At 47.3% G+C, this 20,066-nt stretch overlaps 1 protein-coding gene across 2 annotated transcripts; it reads left to right on the plus strand.

Annotated features, from left to right (window-relative positions):
• The first annotated feature begins 433 nt into the window (after positions 1-433).
• On the plus strand, positions 434-19,759 carry ECRG4 (ECRG4 augurin precursor). Of its 2 annotated transcripts, XM_087757547.1 has the most exons (5): positions 434-597; positions 13,307-13,446; positions 14,160-14,207; positions 17,139-17,296; positions 19,214-19,759. In XM_087757547.1, exons 2-5 carry the CDS (start codon positions 13,347-13,349, stop codon positions 19,373-19,375), a joined length of 468 nt encoding a protein of 155 aa, XP_087613673.1. In that variant the 5' UTR covers positions 434-597; positions 13,307-13,346; the 3' UTR covers positions 19,376-19,759. The 2 variants fall into 2 exon arrangements, with proteins under 2 accessions (XP_087613673.1, XP_087613672.1); XM_087757546.1 differs by lacking the exon at positions 434-597 and having other exon boundaries at positions 13,233-13,446.
• The last annotated feature ends 307 nt before the right edge of the window (positions 19,760-20,066 follow it).

A 20,066-nucleotide genomic window follows, 5' to 3' on the forward strand; every position in this document is an offset into this window, starting at 1 on the left:
TTTATTGGGAGGATGGGTTTTCACAAGACGAAGCCTTATTTCCCGCAGTAAGGTGAGCTTGCAGGTCATGCCTCCTGCCTCTGGCCCTCCTGCTGACCCGAGGGGTGCCATTCCTCCACGCACCCCCTGCATGCTGGGTCTCAGCTCTGCTGCGCTGGCAGATACTGGCTCCCAACACCTGCAAGGAATTAAAGAGCACTGAAATACTCCCGGGTGCCGGTTGCTCATTGTACAGCCGACACAAAAGCCCAAATTCCTTTCACATGAGAACACGGGTACATCTGCTAGCAATCATCTTTCTCCAGGCAGCCGGCCCGATTAAGCAGAAATGTGATTCTCCACACTTGGACCGGGGAGTGCTCGGCAGACGCCTGCAGCCGAGGGGCTGGGATTCGGGAGAGGCAGAATAAACGCGCCTTTCACGCCCGGCATCCCCGGCAGTCCCGTGGCTCCCGTGCTCGCAGCCTTGGTCACTTCTTGCCCTGCTTGCAGGAGGCAAGACATGCTGAAATAAAGAGAAACTTGTTCTGTGGCAGGAAAAGTCATTTCTTCTGGCCAGGCATTTGGGAAGGAGACAGGAAGCATATTATTTTAAAGGTAAACTGATAAAATATTTGTTTGCTGGAGGAAGGGGAGGAATACCAAAAACATATCAGCGGTTTTTAGAAAAAAAATATTGTGGCGTCTTACTCCTGTGCTGACAACAACTGCGGGGTGTCGTAAAGAAATGTTTTAGCCTTCAGCAGTCTGTAGCCTCATGCAGGGTATTTTCCTTGCTGGAAGGATGCTCTTTGTCCATCTGTGCACGTGTGTGTGTGCGCATGGGGGTGCGAATGCACATTCCATAGCGGAGGAAATGGCTAAAAATATTAAAAGTAAAGGAGAGTGAGTGGACATAGAGGAATATTAGCAGAGTCTCTCGTAATGCTATTGTTTGTTTCTTAATATTTCCTTTATTGCAGCTGACTGACGAGGAAACAACTAAAAATCACTACTTTAATGAAAGCTGCAGTTTGTAGCACAGATGCATTATGGTGTACGCACTTTTGTAGATTTGTCAGATTCTATTTCAAGACTTGCCTTTCATGCTGCTACACGGCAGGATCGAAAAAAATAATTTATAGGTGCAGTTAAGAATGCCATGTTTGGGGAACAAAGGGAAAGTATCTTTAACAAAATCAAGCCTGACAATTAAGTAGCTCAGCTTTGCTGTGATTCCTGAAAGCAAGCTGCAGGCAGTGGCCACAGTATAATCTCAATCCTCAAATCTCTTCATCAGTTAATATGTTTGTAAAGGTTAGGTCGCATACACCAGCCCCCCCCACCCCGCCCAAGACTGGTTTTACTGGCTCATAGCCCAGATGATAGCCTGAGGACTTAAGCCAGGTCTGCAGAAGGTACTTTGCCGACAGCGCAGCGATGCAGTTGTAGCCGCGGTGCCCCCAGGGCACTTGTGCCCCAACCCAGCTGCAACATCCCTCCGGTTGGACTGATGAAAATGGTCAGAAGTGACAACTCGCCACATCTCTGACTAACGCAGCGGTGCAGAAAAATGCTGTGCTGGAAGGCTGGGCAGGGGGGCTTTGGGTAGCTCACCCTGCTTTCTGTTTGCTCTTTGGAGGTACGTGGTTAAATTGGGCATGGACTTCTCCTAAACTCTTTGAACTGAATTCTTACCAAGACCTGCCAAGGTCTTGTTTTAGGCCAAGCTCTATTCTTGGCCTCAAACAAATGCCTAATAGAGAGGAGAGCACTCCTCAATAAGTCTGATTCTGGGCACTTTTAGGACTCTAACTGATTTAGGGAAGTTCTTAACATAAGGGTAGGGTGGAAGAACATTATCCCTTAAAAGTGCAGGGAACAGTGACGGGCAGCCACTGTTTTAGAAAAATTTGGCATGCAGGGGACTATTCACTTGTCTGCATGTTTGAACATTGCAGTTTATTCATGTACACATGCATTCACGTACACACGGAGAATTTTAAGGCTAGTGCATGAATGGAAACATCTGTCATTAAAAAACAATAGGAAAAAACATTTATTTAGCACAGGCTGAAATATAGAAATGTTTGCATGCTGTGTTTGGCTTGACTTACTATAGGCAAGACTTAATGATGTACAGAAGGGTTGTCTGAAAGAAACTGCGGGATCTGATATTTTCTGCAGCTTCTCTCCTAAATGTTCGTTTGAATGTTGCAACATGCTGACACCCTGTAATAAATCCATTCGGGTATTATTTAGAGGTCTCATACTCAATGCCTTTTTTTAATACGGCTCCATTCCCTGTGAATGCTAATGTGGATATATGGAGATGAGCAGCTCTCCGATGATAGACACAGACAGGATGCCTTTAAGGCCCTGTCAACGGCCTTTGAAAATATTGATCGCCAAGCGTGGTTAGTGAGAAAAGGTGCTGAAGCCTTTGGAACTGAAAAGTTAACAGGGCGTGGATCAAACCTGGATTTTCAGTTATAGGACAGATAAGCCCTTGTGTCAATCCGTCCCTGTGGCAGTCAGCCAGTCTGATGGTTGGGTCTCAATGTAGCGATGGGAAAACGCACGTCTTTTTGTTACTCTGCTTTGTGAAGGCTGTGCTTGTAGAGAATATTCTTACGACTGGCCACGCAGCTTTCATCTTCAGCAGGAGGCACAAGCAAAAGTCTTTGACTTCTGGGAGCAAATGTAATTCGTCAAGGTCTTACAGAACTGGGTCCCGCTCTTGCCCCTTGGTCATTCCGATCTGTTACGCTACCACGTTTTGCCTGCTCTGCTGCTTACCTGCAGCCCCTCTGCTCCTTGTAGCTCTGTCATAAGCCATCGTCCTTTTTCAGGTATTGCCTTAAGCCACTGCCGTGCAATTGATGGGAAAATGGTTAACAATTAGGTTGAAAGAAAGTTGGCTTCAGCTGACATTTTTGTATAAATTTGGAGCAATCAATTTCATAGGGGATTTGTAAATGTACAAGCTCTGCGCTACCACCTGTCTTTTCCTTCCTTTCACATCCAAGAGAGATGCATTGGTTTTAAGGCCAGAAGACATCACTCTGGGCTGACCACCTGCATAATTCAGATCCTCTGACATCCCTGTATAAATTCATGTTTCAGGATCAAGAAGAGTACTTGTGACAGAGACTGTCTTTTAGCAAGAAAAAAAAAATCTCCCCTTGATTAACATAGTCCAAGCCAATCTTTCTGAAGTTGTTCCAGTGTTGTCCAAGAAAAATGTCTTATACCTTCCACATGCTTGTTAACACCCATCTGGTATTTTTCCTCAGGAGTTAGACTGGGAGCCCATTACGGGTCCAATTAGGTTATAAGCACTCCAGAACAGAGGCTGCTTTGCTATCTGCACATGCATTGCCCGTGCACAGAATTCAAATATTAGTAAACAAAATATACATGTTTCATAACTGTAATTGTTCTTGTCGTGAACTCAGCCTCAGATCATTTTGGATAATTTATTCCTGAAGATGCTCACACAGTCTGGGATGGGAAAAGGCAGATACATTTTCCAATATACTGCTATACAGAGAACGTGCTTAGATCTTTGAATAATATTCCTGCTTTGTATTGTCTATTTACATATAGGAGTTTAGTTCTCTGTGTACGAGAGCTTATTTTAAATGAAAATATATGATGTTTAAGTGGAAACAGGAGATGAATATGGGATAGAAACCTCTGATGAAATAAGAGGAGGTGGAATTTGTCCATAATGAAACCAAAATTAAGGTATTCTGTCAGCCTTTGTTTTACTTTTTTTCTCTTTCAGCCTAGCCTGGAGTTGTCTGTGCGCTTGCAGGAAAATCAATCTGTGCCTTGGGCAGCAGGATTTCTCCCTGGCTAGGGGAGTCTGATTGATTGTTTCACATATTGAGACCGTAGGTTTGATGGGAACTGTATAAGAATGGTGACAGTAGTGGAGATTTGAGGGTTTTGGCTTCTTTCCTAAAATGGATACCTTACAACATACGCTCCTTTTTTTCAGATAAAAAGAAAAAGCCCTCTCTCTGCTGTGTATTTCTCTGCTTGCTCTGCTGTGTAGTTCTCGCCTTCCTCTCCAAACATTTCAGTATGTCTTGTTTTAAGCACAAAATAAATTAATAAGTTATGCAAGATCACTACTATGGAAAAGCTTTTCCATAGGCATATTTAGTGGCTTTATAATGATTCAGAGATTTGGTGATATTGGTATTGGGGTGGGGTTGTTTGTTTTTTCTTTAGTGTAGCACTATTTCTCATGAAATGGCCAACCCAAGCCCCACAACAAATATTTCATATGAAATGATCAAGGGTAAAGTGTTGACTTTGCTAAACCCAAGGACGAGTGTTGCATTTGAATCAACAGGACCAGGATTCTTCTTGTCCAGGTGCCTAAAATTTGTTCAGCAGTGGGCCACGCTAGGCCTCTGACAAATGGGATCCCATGTCAGGTACTGCATGCTCCAAAGCATGAATGATCTGTGCTCCCCCATTTTCTTTTTTCACTGAGAAAAGGCAGCAAGCCTCCTATCTTACTGTCTCTGATTAACAAGTGATTATCAACAACAGAGTTATATTGCACGTCGCATGCTGTCCCTGCATCTGTATTAATCAGCATGAAAAATGAAAGTTTAACTGACTGTCTTTAAGAAGATGTTCCTAACCCAGTTATTACTTGAGTGAAAATAAATAACCTTATACCACTGCGCGGCCTCTTCTGCTCTATCATATAGCTATTACTGTGCTCGTGCTGTTTCTGTAGGGCGCAAGAAGGTTTGTCTGTGTGTTTACTCACTCCTGTATAGTTAATCACTAACCTGGACACGCATGGGAGAAAGAGATCAATGTCACCAGAGCATCACGGTGCAATTACCCTGCTCAGGACCTCCCCAGATCCAAATAATGTTCAGCTAATATGTATTAGATTTACTTACAACCACTGCATCATTATTAATAATTACCAGGTGAAAGCATCTTTCCATTGTGGCCATTAGGTGGTAACATTACCTAATAGAAAGGCAGTCACTGTCCTTTGCTTAGGAAGTGTACTACAGCTCTGCAATGCAGGATGTGAAGAGATGTTAAACTAGGAAGACTGTTTTTAAAGAAAAATCAACTGCAGTTTCATGGAAGAGTCAGTCTTCATTAAAAAAAAAAAGAGGAGACAAAGGTTTATATTGGCAGATCTTGTGCAAGAAAGAGTCTTGTGTTGGTTTTGGTAGCTGAGCGATTAAATTGCTCACCTCACCTTGAAGAATTGCAGCCTCCTAATTGTCATTTTGGAAGCAGATTGGTTTTCTCCTTAAACTGTATGTCTGATCCGGCCCAAAACTGAGTGATCTGGTGCAAAACAGGGCTGTCTTGCGCATCAGGGAATTTTTGATGGCGAGGAAATAACATGCTGGAGATGGATGATAGCGTATTAGTTCCTCTGTGCTTCAGCCATCCCCAATGGCAAGAGCTCCAGGGCATAAGAGCACTTATGGAGATGCCTAGAGGAGCTAGCAGGGTCTTCAGAAGCCTGTCTACATGAATAAATGTGGGCAGGTTCTTCTGCTTGGGTGAAGGAGAGCCAGCTGCAGTCCAGAAGTCGTGCAGCCCTATTAGCACAGACAGAGCTAATGGGCCCTGCTGTGAGCTGGGTCAGACCCTGTGCCGGGCTTTGGGATCAGAGCCCAGCAGCGTTCCCCTCTGCCACCCACCAAACGCAATCCCAGGAGAGCAAAGAGCGAAGGATGAAATGCCTGCCTTTCCAGGGGGGCCATGTTCCCTACAGCGGTGTTTTGCAAGATCCAGGCATAGCAGCAGCAGACTGGGATTTAATCTTTCTGAGATAAATGGGATTCCGTAGGGCTCTTATGATTAAAAATGTATGCAGGATGGACGCCTAAGTGATCGCAACAGGCAAAAAAAATCTCCCCTCAAATTTCCATACCCTGCGGCCATTGTACTGCCAGGTTGGCACACGCGCCCTTTGAAGTCGCTGGCATCCAGGCACAGCTGGGTGCAGTGGGGTTTCACGCAGGAAGATTAAAGATGTCATGATCTCTTACTCGGCAGCAGCACGGAGAGACTACAAAAAGTGCACTCTTCTGGAAACAAACCGAACTGTAAATCAGAAAGGTAATCCAGCATCAAATGAACAGAGGCACGGGCTTGTTCACAGGCAGGGCTTAGGTAGGGCATTGGTGAAACTGGAAAGCACAGATACAAAGTAGAGCCAGAGAAAGCGGCCACAAAGCAGATCAAGAGAGGTGTAAGGTCACACGTGATAACGTCAGGAAGACAAGTGAGGTTTCTGCTCCGATAACCTGAGTATCATGCTCCAAGCTGGGACGCGCCACCTATTATTAAGGCTCCCAAAGGCTCGTGTTCAACTGGAGGAGAGAGCAATCACCTGCCCTCCGCTGCAGATGACTTTGCCGTATTTTGACCGTTTGGGCAGACATTTTCTGTGCCAGGGGCCTGCCTCAGGCAGGCTGGCGGTGTTGCTGAAAATTTCAGCCCATGCAATTCCTACCTGCCTGAGAAGGCAGGCGGGGGAAAGCAAGTTGTTCTGTTTATGCTAAAAGTGCCTGGCAGGCTCGAGGCAATGTTCCAGCTCCTGTGCTTTGCATTGAGCAAGGGTGGCAGCAGCTGTCTGGGATGCACCCCTTTTCCTTCCCCATGAAAATGCACCCACTTTGTCCCATTTCAAATTAAAAAAATAGTTTAAAAGCATATGGTCAGTAGTTATGTGCTGTGTCCCTGCAGGTCTCTGAGGCTTACGTCCACACTGGTGAGGTTGCAGTGGAGATGCGCAGGGCTTGCCCTGCCACCCAGGCTGTCATCCATCGCTGCAGGCTGCTGGGGCTGAGGGGACTGAGGCACAGGGAAGGAAACCTTCGGTAGAAGGTCACTGTCTCAAGCGCTTTGCTCCTCAGCAAGCAAACTTGTTCTGCTAGTAAACTTCCCTGTCCAGGCAGACATCTGCTCTGGAGTGTGCCCAAATTTAACAGGCATCCAAGCCATAGCTAGGCGGTCATGAAGACACTGATTTGGCCTGCAGGGAACAGTTTTAGGCATTGCTGAAGCCTCAAACACAACACAGGAGGAGGAAGTGATCTGACCAGGGCACTGAGGCGGGATAGGATCAGTGTGGAATCAGGTCACCCCTCTCTCCGCAGTGACCTGTTCCTGGGCCAGTGCTTACTGAACATTGTGTGGACCCGACCCCCAGCTGTTCCTTGGGGTGGACATAATACCCTCCTCCAGCAAAAAGGAGAAGTTCTGTTTCATCAGTTACACCCCATTCCCACTTGTGGCCGTGCTCCCTTCACCACCTTCTTACTTGGCCTCAGCTCTTGCAAACCACCTGCCTGACTCATCGTAGCTCACTAGTCCTGAAGATAACTAACCCAGCAAAGGTAAAGTGGGCCTGCTGGTTTAGCACACTGAATTGGCTCCAAAAAGTACTAGAGTCAGTGCTGGTAAGAGAGGGGGTGACAAGCTAGCAGGCAACAGAGAGACTTCCCCATCTTGGTGGTAGCAAGCCACCACATCATTGACTTAAGCTCTTTAAGGGTAAGGCAGCTGCCTCGGGAAGCACAACCTGGTTTCCAGCCGTCCTCCAGTTTGTGCCAGATTCATTGTATCCTACTGAACTGTGCGTTGGAAAGGCTGGCTTCTCTAGTGTTGCTCGTTACAAAGGAGGAGACTCACGTGTGCTGGGCTGCAAAGAGTTTTAGGGCTGCAGGTGGCAAGGAGAGGCATATTCCTCCAGCTGTGATGAAGGTGCCCAAGTGTCTGAAAGGCGGCTGGGCTTGCAAGAAACTCGTCTTGTTGCAGATTCCCTCAGTCTTGCAGTTGCTGACACAATGATGCTGTGTCCCCAGCCAGCTTTCTGGTGAAGCACAAGGGAGGAAATAATGATCCCACAATGAGGATTTAGTTGGGGGCCTGGGAAGACGGGGAAACCGTGGCAGCCGGGACAGGGCAGCTGGCAGTGGTGTGGGACGCTCTTCAGGGAAGGGCTTGATCACCGTGAACAGCACGTGGTCACTGGCAGCATGAAGTAGCACAAGGTCAGGTAGCTTTTTTTTATTAAATGTGCACCACCCACCCCATGAGTAAGTAAGTCCAGAGTTTTGGGGAAAGAGCAAAAATGTGTACAAACCATTAAGACAGCAATAACACGTAGGAAGAGGGATGCTAAAACAAGATTGCTAAAACTAAGATTTTTTAAGACTTTGCATTTACTAATCTTTGAGTAGTTGCAGCCCATTTGTTGGGTTTTTTGGTGGTTGCTTTTTTTTTTTTTAAAGCGTACGTGCATTCTAGATGTGAATAATAAAATAAGGGAATGAAAACAAGTCAAAAATAGCTCAGAAATAAGAGTTCAGAAAAAATGTTTTGAAGCATTAAAAGAAGAGTCCCGAGAGACAGCAGTGAAAGAAAGAATTATTTGAATGAAATCAGGCTGTGGTAAAAAGACACATTTTAATGTACTACAGTCCCTTTCCATCTCCCTTCCCGGTAGACCTGATGAGCAGACTTGCCATATACTTCCAGGCTTATCCAAAAATATACTGGAGGCAGTGGAAGAGAAAAAGGAGAAGGATTTCTTAGAGAGAGAATTTTTTTTATCCCTCTGTGGAAAGGAAGCAGCTGCGATCAGATAACGTTGCTGAACTAACCTGCTTCTCACTGTGCTTATCGTGAGAGCAAGAAGGTTAATTCTGCAGTGAGGGCAGCAAAGTACTGTCAGTTAGTGAAGGGAGGAGGATGGGCAGACCAACAGACACCATTTCACATCTGATAGGGTCAGCCAGCAGCTGCAAAAAAATATCAGCAGTAGCCAAGCACAGGGAAAAAAAAGAAATACAGTATTTTAAGCTATTTTCTATAGAAAATATAAACACTAATGTTTATTAATAACATGGACCAAAGTAATGGTGCTACCAGGTGAGATGCAATGGATGAAATGTGTCCCAGACCATGCGTCAAGACCAACAAGACTCATAGCCAGCGACTAATACGCTCCCTAAAGCAAAGTTGGTTGACCTGGGACTTGGGGCTGGTCCTATCACTATCAGGAGGATGCTGGAGCAGTGGAAGAAATAGTATCAAACTCAAAATGTTTTGGAAGGAATTGACTGATGACTTAAATGTTCTTCCTTCTGTTTGGAAGGAAAACACGACTCCTGTGGTTTTCTTGGAACAGGCTGCAGAAAACAATCTGGAGTGCCAAGTGCCTCTGTCCTAAGGCTAGCCACCAGGCCAATATGGCTGGGAGATTTTGTAAAAACCTCATTAACAGAAAATAATCATTTTCTGGGTGTTGGGAACACTGTTCAGTGCTGCCATGTTCTTGACTGAATGTGTTGTTTTAGTGGATCATTAAAATCTTCATGGTGCTTCTTTGCAAAAGATGAAGTGTCATCTCCTGCAATCCCTAGCCAATTTCCAACTTATCTATTTGCCTACTAAGTTAGTAAGCTGATGCCAGGTCTCAGTATTTTGTCATAAGTCTTGTTATATTTGGTGGTTTTTTTCCTTGAAAATCTAGCTTTGGGAATCCTGTGATTATATAAGCATTTAATCTACACTATATTTAAAAACATTATTGTGTTGAAACTCTTGAAAACATGAAGCCTAATACAGGAAGAAGGAAAGAAACCAAGATCAATCTTTTTAACACGATTTTTTTGGTGTTATTTCTGAATATCCTTGAATGGCTATTACTGATACTATCTCTTACAGTTTAATGAATACAACACAGTTGTCTCAACAGTTACTGTGATGAGATGCAAAAGCAGAGGCGTCTCTCTGTACTTAATTTTAGGCAAAATGTACAATAATAATAAAAACATTAAAATACTTAAAAATAGTGATGCTTCGAGGCAGAGATTTTTTCCCCCTGTTTGGTTCAGATCAGTTAAACAACCACACATGCCCATGCCACTTTAGGTAGTTTTAGAAGCCACTGGGCTTAAAACTACTAGGCATAAACTCAGAGATCACACAGGGGAAACGGGGTCGCCCGAGGGGCCACCAAACATGCAGCGAGTTGCAGAACTATTTATCAAATCAGCTAGGATCTTCTTTGCTTACCCCAAAAAACACACACAAAGTTCTGCAGGCTCCGAAAACAACGCTGGCCGGCAGTAGGCTCAGCGATTGGGATTTCTCTGGCTCCAGCGAGCTCCTCGCCTGGCCCTGCCCCTTGTTCTTCAAGGTCAGGCTCAGAGTGGCTTTCTGTTGGATTGCACCCAAATTCCTGCCTCAACACACAGGCTTGCAAGACCATAGCCCAGCCCCATGCTGGGGAAGCGGTGAAACCCGCCAGCTCCATCCCGCTGTCCTGCCGCGGGCATCCCTCCGATCAGTGGTCCCCATTACGCTAAGGGGCTTGATGGAGTTTTAGACGGCGTGTGAAAGGGGCCCTGCTCACCGCTCCTCATCCCAGAGCTGTCTGGGGAACAGTCCTGCTGGCGACATTAATTAACATCTTTCAACAAAGTTTCGACACCAGGAGTCTACCATTGTCACCAGTGGTGATGACAGACATTTAACTGAATGACGTCATTGGCTCAGACTTGCTTACCCTTGGGGATGCTGCGCTGCCATGCCGGCAGAGAGCTCCCAGCACTGGTGTGCCAGCAGAGGCAAATCGAGCCCTAAGACAAGCCTTCAACTCCGTCGTGATGAAACAAGGGATGTTTTAAAGAGAACGACGTCACTGCTGATGGAGAGAACCCAGGAAAACACCGCAGTATCAGTTGCACGCACGACGGCTGTGTTTTTACATGGCAAGCAGCAGAAAGGGGTACTGCAGGCATGTCAATAAACATGGATACTCATGTGAAGGTACATTCTTCTGATAATGATGCGGTAGTCACAAGCTCAGCAGAAGAATGTGTCTTACTGCAACACCAGGGCAACACTGCCTTAGTCCTTAAGACAACCTGGGAGAGAAATAAAGATTGCTACTGGAAAAATACCAGTCACCTTTCACCACTGCCTTTGAAAAGAAGTGGTGTTACATTTTTACACAACTTTTTTTACTTTATGTCAAAAACTTCTGTCCCCTGAACTGAGAAAGTGACCTCTTCTGGGAAGATAGTGCACTCAGTTTAACCTTGAGCATTATATTTTTCTGTCAATCATTTCTTCTACCACCAGAGCAACGATTTTCTACAATAACCTTGCACTTGAATCAATCTATTCTCTGGGCTTCACCAGACAGCATTTTCTCTTGGCAGTTTCTTGAGTCATTGTGATATATTTGGTATCCAGAGGAGGTTTTGTGCTTTGTATTCCTTTGGCTCAGAGGCACCAAGTACCTGAAGCTCTGCGGAGCCCCAGCTCCCACGCCAGGCTTGTTACAAACCCACCAGCTGAACAAAACACCCTTTTCCATTACCAACAACAGCAGTGGACTGTAAATATTCATGAGTTATTGCCCTGGTTTTATAAATTATCTACAACACGGCTGTTTCATGTAGCCTTCCATATGTGCTCTTCACTTCTGTCCCTGCTAGCTGTATTCTGCAACAAGCTATCCAAAAACCTCAGGTGGTTTTAGTCAAGAGGCTGTCAATGCTGCTCATGAAAGAGCACATTGATTCTGAAGAATGGGCGTTTGCTCCAACACACGGTGTTAAGTCTGCTGACACCTGAAACATGGGGCTATAGGGAAAAACCACTGAAAAGCAGTGACAGAAAGGACAAACTAATTTTCATTCCCAGTTGCGTGGGAGTTAAGCTGAGACATGGGCCTCCTATGGGAGTGCTTCCATCCCAGGGGTCTGGAAGGTGCTGCTCCCTCCCCGGGAAGCCATGGCTCCTGCAGAGAGCAAGGGGTGCTTTGGCTGGAGCGACCGCATCACTTTTTCGTGCTGCTGCCGCTGCTGTTTCAACTGGAATGAGCAGAGAGGCCTGAGCGTTAGCTTGAGGGTGCTGAGGGATGGAGGGAGGCAGGGGAAAGGCTTTGGGTGCAGCTCCAAGTACTTCTTTTCACAAGGGGAAAGATGCATGGGGCAATCAGGGGCAGTCACCTGAAGCTGGGTCTGGGGAACCACTGAGGGACCAGCCCGTGCTGGTGCTGCTGCTGCGTTTTACGGCGAGTGATAAAGCCAGCCATGGGGTCTTGTCCCACCCCCACCATTGGCTGTGCCTGAAATAGCACTGACGGGCTCCGCATCTCATCGCAGGGAGTTGCCACACCACTGCACGGCTCCCTCGCCATCCACAGGCCTATGTGTATATATACACATATGTATCCAATATACGTATTTATATACAATTACAATGTATACAGTATATACAGTGTGTGTGTGTGTGTATATATATATTCATGTTTCAGCTGCAACCAGTCTGGAACCAATCCTTGGATCAGGGAGCCGAGGCCCGGCTCTCCCTCGCTCACCCTCCCCTCCTCCTGAACCCCTGCGGCGCTGCTGGCTGCACCCTGGCACAGCCTCAGCAGGAGGCGAGGCGCCCGTGGCGGCCTCCTGCGTGTCGTGGGGCTCTGCTCCGAGGGAAGAGAGAGGTTTGTGTCCGAGGACGGGCAAGGATTTTTCACCAGGCTTCATCTGGGGTGTTTCTGGCATTTGCGGGGAAAGGAGCTGAGAGAAGCTGAATTCACTGAGGGGAGCTTAAACCCGAATTAGGAAAAAACGGTGTAAGTTTAGGCACCGTTACAGTTATGATCCTGCTGAGCAAGGACTTTTAGTTTGTGAGTTTGTCTTTTGGTCCCCGAGTTCTTACTATAAGCTAAACCTGTCTATATGTGGAAGAAGAACTCCAAATTATTTTTTAAAGCTGCTCAGTTAAAATGCATTGCGGTTTTCCGTGGACTTGGGTGGGGGATGGTGGTGGGAAGAAGGGAGAGAAAAAAAACCCTGAACTAAGCCACCTTTGGTTGATTCTGATCCCTTTTCCACCAAGACAATCTCTCCATTTCCATCTGCTGTTACAGGCAACTGACGAACTGGCTTTATAGGTAGAGAAACGTTAAATGACATGCTACAGTGATTTAATTTTTTTTAATTCCCCTGCAAGAAAAGCCCGCACGAATTGCTGAAAGGTCTTCACCAGTTGCACTGGATGATGTGCAGCCTCAAAAAAAGAACTTCTGCTGGGATCCGGCAGGCTCTGCCACGCCACACGAAAGGCCGGGCGCCTGCTCCTGCCGAAACCCATCGCGCTCCGCGGCCGGCGGGACCGGACGGGCCGGGCCGGGGCGCGGCCGGGGGCGGGCGCTCCCCGCTTCCCTCCCGCTCCGTCCTCGTCCTCATCCTCTCCCTCTCCCTCTCCCTCTCCCTCTCCGTCTCCTCCCGCCCAGGTTGGTCTCCGCGCCGCCGCCGCCGCCGCCCCCCACCACCATGCCGCCGCCGCCGCCGCGCCCCCGCGGGGCCCTGCCCGGGGCCGCCCTCCTCCTCCTCCTCCTCTTCTTCTTCCTCCCGCTGCTCGGCGCGGCCCCCGGTGAGTGAGCGCCCGCGCCCGGGACGGGGTGCGGGGAGGGAAAACCTAAAAAAGCGGGCGAAAGGCTGCCCCTGGCATCACGCGTGGCCGCGTGGGTGAACTTTTTTGGTGGCTCCGAAACTTGTGCAAGCTGAGCATCTTTTTTAAAGAGCTCGTTTTCGAGCGAATAAAGCATTTGGGAGCAGCTGAGCGCTCACAGATCTCCTGTTGCGCTGCCCGGCCACGGGCTAAAGCCTTGGATTCCTTCTGGGAAAGGGCTTCAGCAGGACAACAGACTGGCCGTGCTTCGGGAGAGGCTGCGAGGAAAAAATTTCAAGTGGTCCAGTTGTTAACGTGCCCCTCGCTCAGTGACAAGGGCTTTCCAGGGTTATCAGGCCGCCCTGGACCCTGTGTCACAGTACTGGCACTGGCTGTGGTCTTCTGCTGCAAAATATTGTAATTTAACTGGCAAAGAAGGCCAGTTTGGGGGTTTTCTTGCCCAGAAGAGCTGGGGAGAGGATGCTGGAGCGTCAAAAGCTTCCCTGTAGCATATGTTGCGCTCAAGCATGGAAACGGGAGCAAAGGGAGGCACTGGTAGGAACTTGCTGCAGAGTTTTGCCTGGTGGTCTTGGAGCTACGACAAAAATACTTCCTGTATTTTTCAAGATAGGATCTTGGTTGTTGTTGTTATTTCCTTTTTAGTAAATGTATGTGTTTTATTTTTACTTGTCTAGATGTTTCAAGGGGAAATAAGCTTAAACTGATGCTTCAGAAACGTGAAGGTAAGTAAAGAGCCAGCAAAGCGCTTCCCCTTATTTTTCCTTTGAGTCGGTTGCTGTCGGTCAAAGCTGCCAACACGTTGTCACCCCCGCTCCAGCTCAAAGAGGGCAGGCAGAGGGGCGGCGTACGAGCGCTCCGGTCAAAGCTGGTAGGGCACAGCCTCTCTCGCTAGGTACCGCACCAAAACCTCCTGCACATACGGTGCCAGCCCCATGGAGCCTGCGCCTGCGCGTCCGTGTGGCACCCGGTGCCGGCAAGGCCAGGGGCTTTGCTTATCACAGCCCCCTCTGAAAACCAGGGTTCCCAGCCTCAGGCAGTACGCCTGCGTTTCGCTCCATGTGGCATATAGCGCCTACCTTTTCCAGTGTACGCATGGCAGACGTGGCGTTTATCTGGTCTATTCTGGGAAGTCGCAAGCTTTTCCAAGGAATTATAACGCATGGAAATACTGCTGGCTCAGGTGCAGAAAAGAAGATGTGCAAACCGGGCTTGCTCGCGATGCCTTCACTTGTTCCCTTTGTCCTCTTGGCCCCACGTGTGCTTCCTTCTTGGAAGACTGCTCTCTCTACAGGAGCGATGATGGCCAAGGGCCCAGCGGGCAGATGCACCGAATGGCTCGCTAGTTGAGGGAAAGGGATGGAAATGAAGCTGGCCAGGGACAAGCAGCACTGCAGTAGATGGGGGCCAGGCTGAAACACCCCAGAAGTTCTGGTTGCCTCCCCTCAGCCTGCTCTATGGCTGAGGCAAAGAATTTACCCCTCTCACAGAGAGGACTCTCACTTTCTGCAAGCCTGCTTAACTTCTTGCTGGGTTTTTCCTGGCATCACCCACCACCTCTTGCCAGTCCTAAAATGTGTGCCACATCCACGGCTGTTTTTCTTGCACGTGGGTTCCCTGCCTTACCGTTCTGCAGTGCTTGCATGCAGATAGGAGTGACCACTTGCAACAGCCGCCCTCCCCGCACCCCAGCAGCAGTCAGCTTGTTTGCACTTGTTGCCCCCGTGAGAGGGACCGCCCCGGGGAGGCTTCTTGAGGCAACGCAGCCTAGACCAGGAAGAACTGCAAAGTCTTGAACTGATGATGGAGGGAACACGCAGCTCCTTAATTCCAGCCTCATTCCCCTTCTCCAGTTGTGCGTAAGTGAGCAGGCTACGTACACAGTACCGGTTCCCTTGCTGGCAGTGTCCCCTGTGCGAGGCTCGCTCACTTGACACTCGTTCAGCTCTCCCGCTTCCCAGTAATAACACCCAGCGTGAGCACGTGGCGAGTTACGTTTCCAGCTCATCACCGCAGGGCAGCCTGCTGCTTCCCGCTCTTCCTGCAACAACTCAGCTATCGTTTTTGCCCCTTGAATCTCCTTCCCGCTGCAGTCCTTTGCCTTCCCCTGTGAGTCTGCCTAGCTCCTGGTTCAGTGGTTTTCACATCTCCACCCGACTTCTCCTTCTGCCCTAGCCTCTTCCCTCGCATCCTCCAAAAATCCCCATCCACATCCAGGGCAATGGCATCCTGGCCTGTATCAAGAATAGCGTGGCCAGCAGGACCAGGGAGGTGATAGTGCCCCTGTACTCGGCACTGGTGAGGCCGCACCTCGAGTACTGTGTTCAGTTTTGGGCCCCTTACCACAAGAAGGACATGGAGGTGCTGGAGCGTGTCCAGAGGAGGGCAACGAAGTTGGTGAAGGGTCTGGAGCACAAGTCTTATGAGGAGCGGCTGAGGGAACTGGGGTTGTTTAGTCTGGAGAAGAGGAGGCTGAGGGGAGACCTTATTGCCCTCTACAACTACCTGAAAGGAGGTTGTAGCGAGGTGGGGGTCGGCCTCTTCTCCCTAGTAACGAGTGATAGGATGAGAGGAAACGGCCTCAAGCTGTGCCAGGGGAGGTTTAGGTTAGACATTAGGAAAAACTTCTTCACTGAGAGGGTGGTCAAGCATTGGAACAGGCTGCCCAGGGAGGTGGTTGAGTCTCCATCCCTGGAGGTATTTAAAGAACGGATAGATAGGGTGCTTGAAGACATGGTATAGATGGACTTGGCAGTGATAGGTTGACGGTTGGACTCGATGATCTTAAGGGTCTTTTCCAACCTTGATGATTCTATGATTCTATGATTCTATGTTCCTGGTCTCTCCCTCATTGCGATGAACCCTCTGAAGCCAAGACATTCCTCCTACTCCTACACATGCTTCTTGTTTCACGGGAAGACCGAACACCAGACCACGTTTTACCATTTCCAGGCGTGGCAGGGGGCTAGCCAGTCCTCACCCCCATACCTTTCTGAGGTACATAAATTCCTCTAGCAGCTGCAGCAAGCTGCCTGCCTCCTGGGCACGGGGCAGGCCAGATGGCACGTCTGGGTCTGGCAGGCTGAGGGCATTCCCGTGCATCCACCAAGCAGTGTGCTATGAAAGCCTGGTGGGCTTTTATTTTCAGGCATACAGGGCATTTAGCAGCACTCATTATTTAAAAGCTATGTTTTTACACAACAGATTCAAAAATCTATCTTTTTATATGTGCCTCCCTTCACCCTAACAAGTTAGCAGTGTTTCTCCAGCTTCTTCAGGCTTTTTAACTTCACCTCTTATCTTCTTTGCTGTACCTGTAACAGCAGCACAGAGAGGCCAGCCTCCTGGTCTCTCCTCAAAACACAACACAGTGCATGCTGTTTCAGTTTGGGTTTATTTATTTAAATTCCTTACTTAGCTTATGTCTTTGAGCTCAGAACAGCTTTTATCAAAGCCAAGAGCATGAGGGTAGCTGAGAAATCCTATTACATCGACGATTCCTGGGTTTATTAGTTACCGCTGCGACACGCGTCGTGCGGCCGAGCACAAAGGCGCCGGCACGGTGCGAGAAGCGTTTTCTTACTTGCTGCAAGCAGTACGCTTCAGGCTGACCAAAAATTTCCTGGCCTGCCTTTTGGGGGGGGAATGAATTTCAGCCCCTGTTGCCATGAAGCCCGAGGTGTCAGTGAAGGAAACGGCGGCCAAGGAGTTCCTAAGCAGCCTGAGACGCCAGAGGCGCCAGCTGTGGGACAGAAGCCAGCCCGACGTACAGCAGTGGTACCAGCAGTTCCTGTACCTGGGATTCGATGAGGCGGTGAGTGTAAGGCTTCCCAGACTTGGTAGGGCTTCAGAGTGAGCGGCTGCGCGGGGGCACCCAGGGAGAAGCTGCCCTGTTTCTGTTCACAGGCGCTGTGGTTTCTTTTTTTAAAGTAGCAAATATTGCACAGAAATATAAGCTCTGTATTTGCTAGAGATTTCTGCATTGTTTTGTTAATAGAGAAAAATGACGTTAAAATCTTGCGTGGAGTTCTTGCCTGCTACTGAACTTAAGCTTAACAACTTGCAACCAGACAAAGTTTGCTTTGAGAAATAGGTGGTCAGACCCAAAGCAATCAATCAATCCTATTTGGCAGCCTCAACCTAATCAATTTGCTTTTTAACGCACAGAGAAATCCACACCAAGCTGGTCATGATTGGCATTCCTCAATGAAATTATGTACCTAAGGCACCCATGTGCCTCCACGGTGCAGGCAGCTCCTGACCATTGCGAGCACTGGCAGCCGTGCCTCGACTCTAAACGTGAAAGGAAAACCATTTGCTAATGTGCAGCCAACCTCCCTTCAAATGACAAGGGTACATTTTTTTAAAAAATAGTTAATTTGTAAAAACACTGGAGTGGAATCAAGAGTTCCTGGCTCTGCACAAAGCTGTACTAAATAGATGCTGAAATAGGCTGAAAAATGTGCATTTAGTTGCATTCCCACATGTAGAATAATTTCTATGTTAATAAAAGGTAAAAATAGTTATAGATGTTGAATTCTTGGCTTCTGTCAGCTGCATGAATACGTTTAATGAGACTGCATTGGCACAGGCAAGCTGGAGTACGTTTTGGACCTTCCTGCTATGTGGATTGCTTAGAAGATGAATGTGCTCATTTTCAAAGCTGGAACAATTAGAAAAATAATCCTTTGCTTGGACTGAAATAATGAAGGATACATTTTTTTGTGTCCTCCTGGACATTATGCAGATAAAAGCGACTTTTTAACAGCATGGGTATATCCCCCTCCCCAAATAGGAATAGGAAAAATATGAAAAGTGGTTTTATGTACGAGAAACTGGAGACTGGGGGCAAATACCAAGAAGTAAGTAACAAGGCCACACCATGAAGGTAAGATGAATTCTCCTCCGAGTTCCTGTGTGCATTTCAAAAGCTGAAATGAGGCCTGTTGTGGGATACAATGAATCCACTTAGTAGGTTTTCTTGAGCATTAAGACACAGTTTTAACAATGAAATAACTGTTTGTTCCAGCAAAGGACTTGGGCCATACTTACCCATTGTGTATTTTGCAAAACTTTTTTTTCAAGTCTCAGCCAAAAATATTTCCAAAGAGTCATTCAGATGGAAAGGCTTTGGCTTGGCAAGTATTTGATATCCTTGCACGCTCTTTTTCCTCTGCTGTTGTGAGCAAAATTGAACTGCTTATTGCATTTCCATAGCTAGAAGGCTGCACTGTACGTTCATTTTTACCCATGCAAAATGGGAGTGGAAAGATCACGGGCATAAAGCGAAAGCCTGTTGCATCCACTTTGCAGTCAGGGACATTGTGACTAAAGGCACGGGGTAACGGAGAACCAAACCTTTAGATTTTTAAGTACAAAACATTGAAAAGTTTTCTAGTCTGCCACTGAAAAGGTAATATAAATATTAAAGGTGCTCAGTGGATGTTTCAGTTGAAGGCGCTCTCATTTTAAGCACTTTACAGTAGGCAGAGGCTGTGGGGGTCCCAGGTGGGGCTGGGCAGGACAAGTCCTGCACTCGGGGCCCTGATAATCCCATAGAGAAGGTAGGTGTAAGTCACAAACCCCCTTACATCTATAGATTTCGTTTTGACAAATACGCAAAGGATCTGAATTTCTGAAAGAGATGAAAGGAACCCCTTGCACCACTTCTGTTTCACTCTTTGTTGTAAAGTTTCAGGCTTGGAAAGGAAGTATTTTCTTTTCTTGGCAGAAATTTGAAGATGACATCTCCTACTGGACAAGCTTAGGGCGTGCTCGTAATGAATACTACGGTGGATACTACCAACACCACTACGATGAAGATTCACCACTTGGCCCACGAAATCCGCACACCTTCAGGCACGGAGCAGGTGTCAACTATGACGATTACTGATGCCATTTACCCTACTAGAGCATAGGGCTGCACTGGGCGAGGCTGAGTCCTCCCTCAGTCAGAACGACCCCGCTTTCCTCCTATTCATGTAAAACAGCAAGAGTAAAAGAACAGCCAGACTTTGAAGAAAGCAACATGACTTTTATTTTAATTATCGTTACTTAGTAGTACACTATATATAAAGTGTTATAGAAATAAAGCTTTTTTGATAAACAGGCTGCCATTATTTAGTAGAGTTTGTAACAACAAATTTCATTCCAATTGTGTTACTACAGATTCCTTTTTAAAGGGCTTTTTCATTTGCTTTCCTACAATTAATTGCAAAATTACATTATATCATCTAGTTTGGCATATAGAATTAATAATATAAGCCAATACATTTCAGATGTGCCTGCTCATTCAGATTTGTGTCAACAAATAAATCCAATTATTCTTGGGGGAAAAAGAAAACAAAAAACCCATTCCTCTCAATTGAAATGCTGCCTTGTTGCCTCCTCTGCTGTTTCCATACCTACTGTGCACAGCCCTCCAAACTTGCGTGATACGGCACAACAGTTCTGTCGGGACAAGGGCACGGATGTTCCCAAAAGCTAAATTCAGTGCAGAGGAGCCTGTGAAAGGAAAGGATTCTCCAGGGAAAGGGCTCGATACAGGAACCTGACTTCAGAAGTAATCCCTGAGACGCAGAGCA

The sequence above is a fragment of the Nipponia nippon genome, unplaced genomic scaffold (genome assembly GCF_047370975.1).
Source record: "Nipponia nippon isolate SJK-2023a ecotype South Korea unplaced genomic scaffold, ASM4737097v1 scaffold_2, whole genome shotgun sequence".
Classification (NCBI taxonomy): Eukaryota; Metazoa; Chordata; class Aves; order Pelecaniformes; family Threskiornithidae; genus Nipponia; species Nipponia nippon.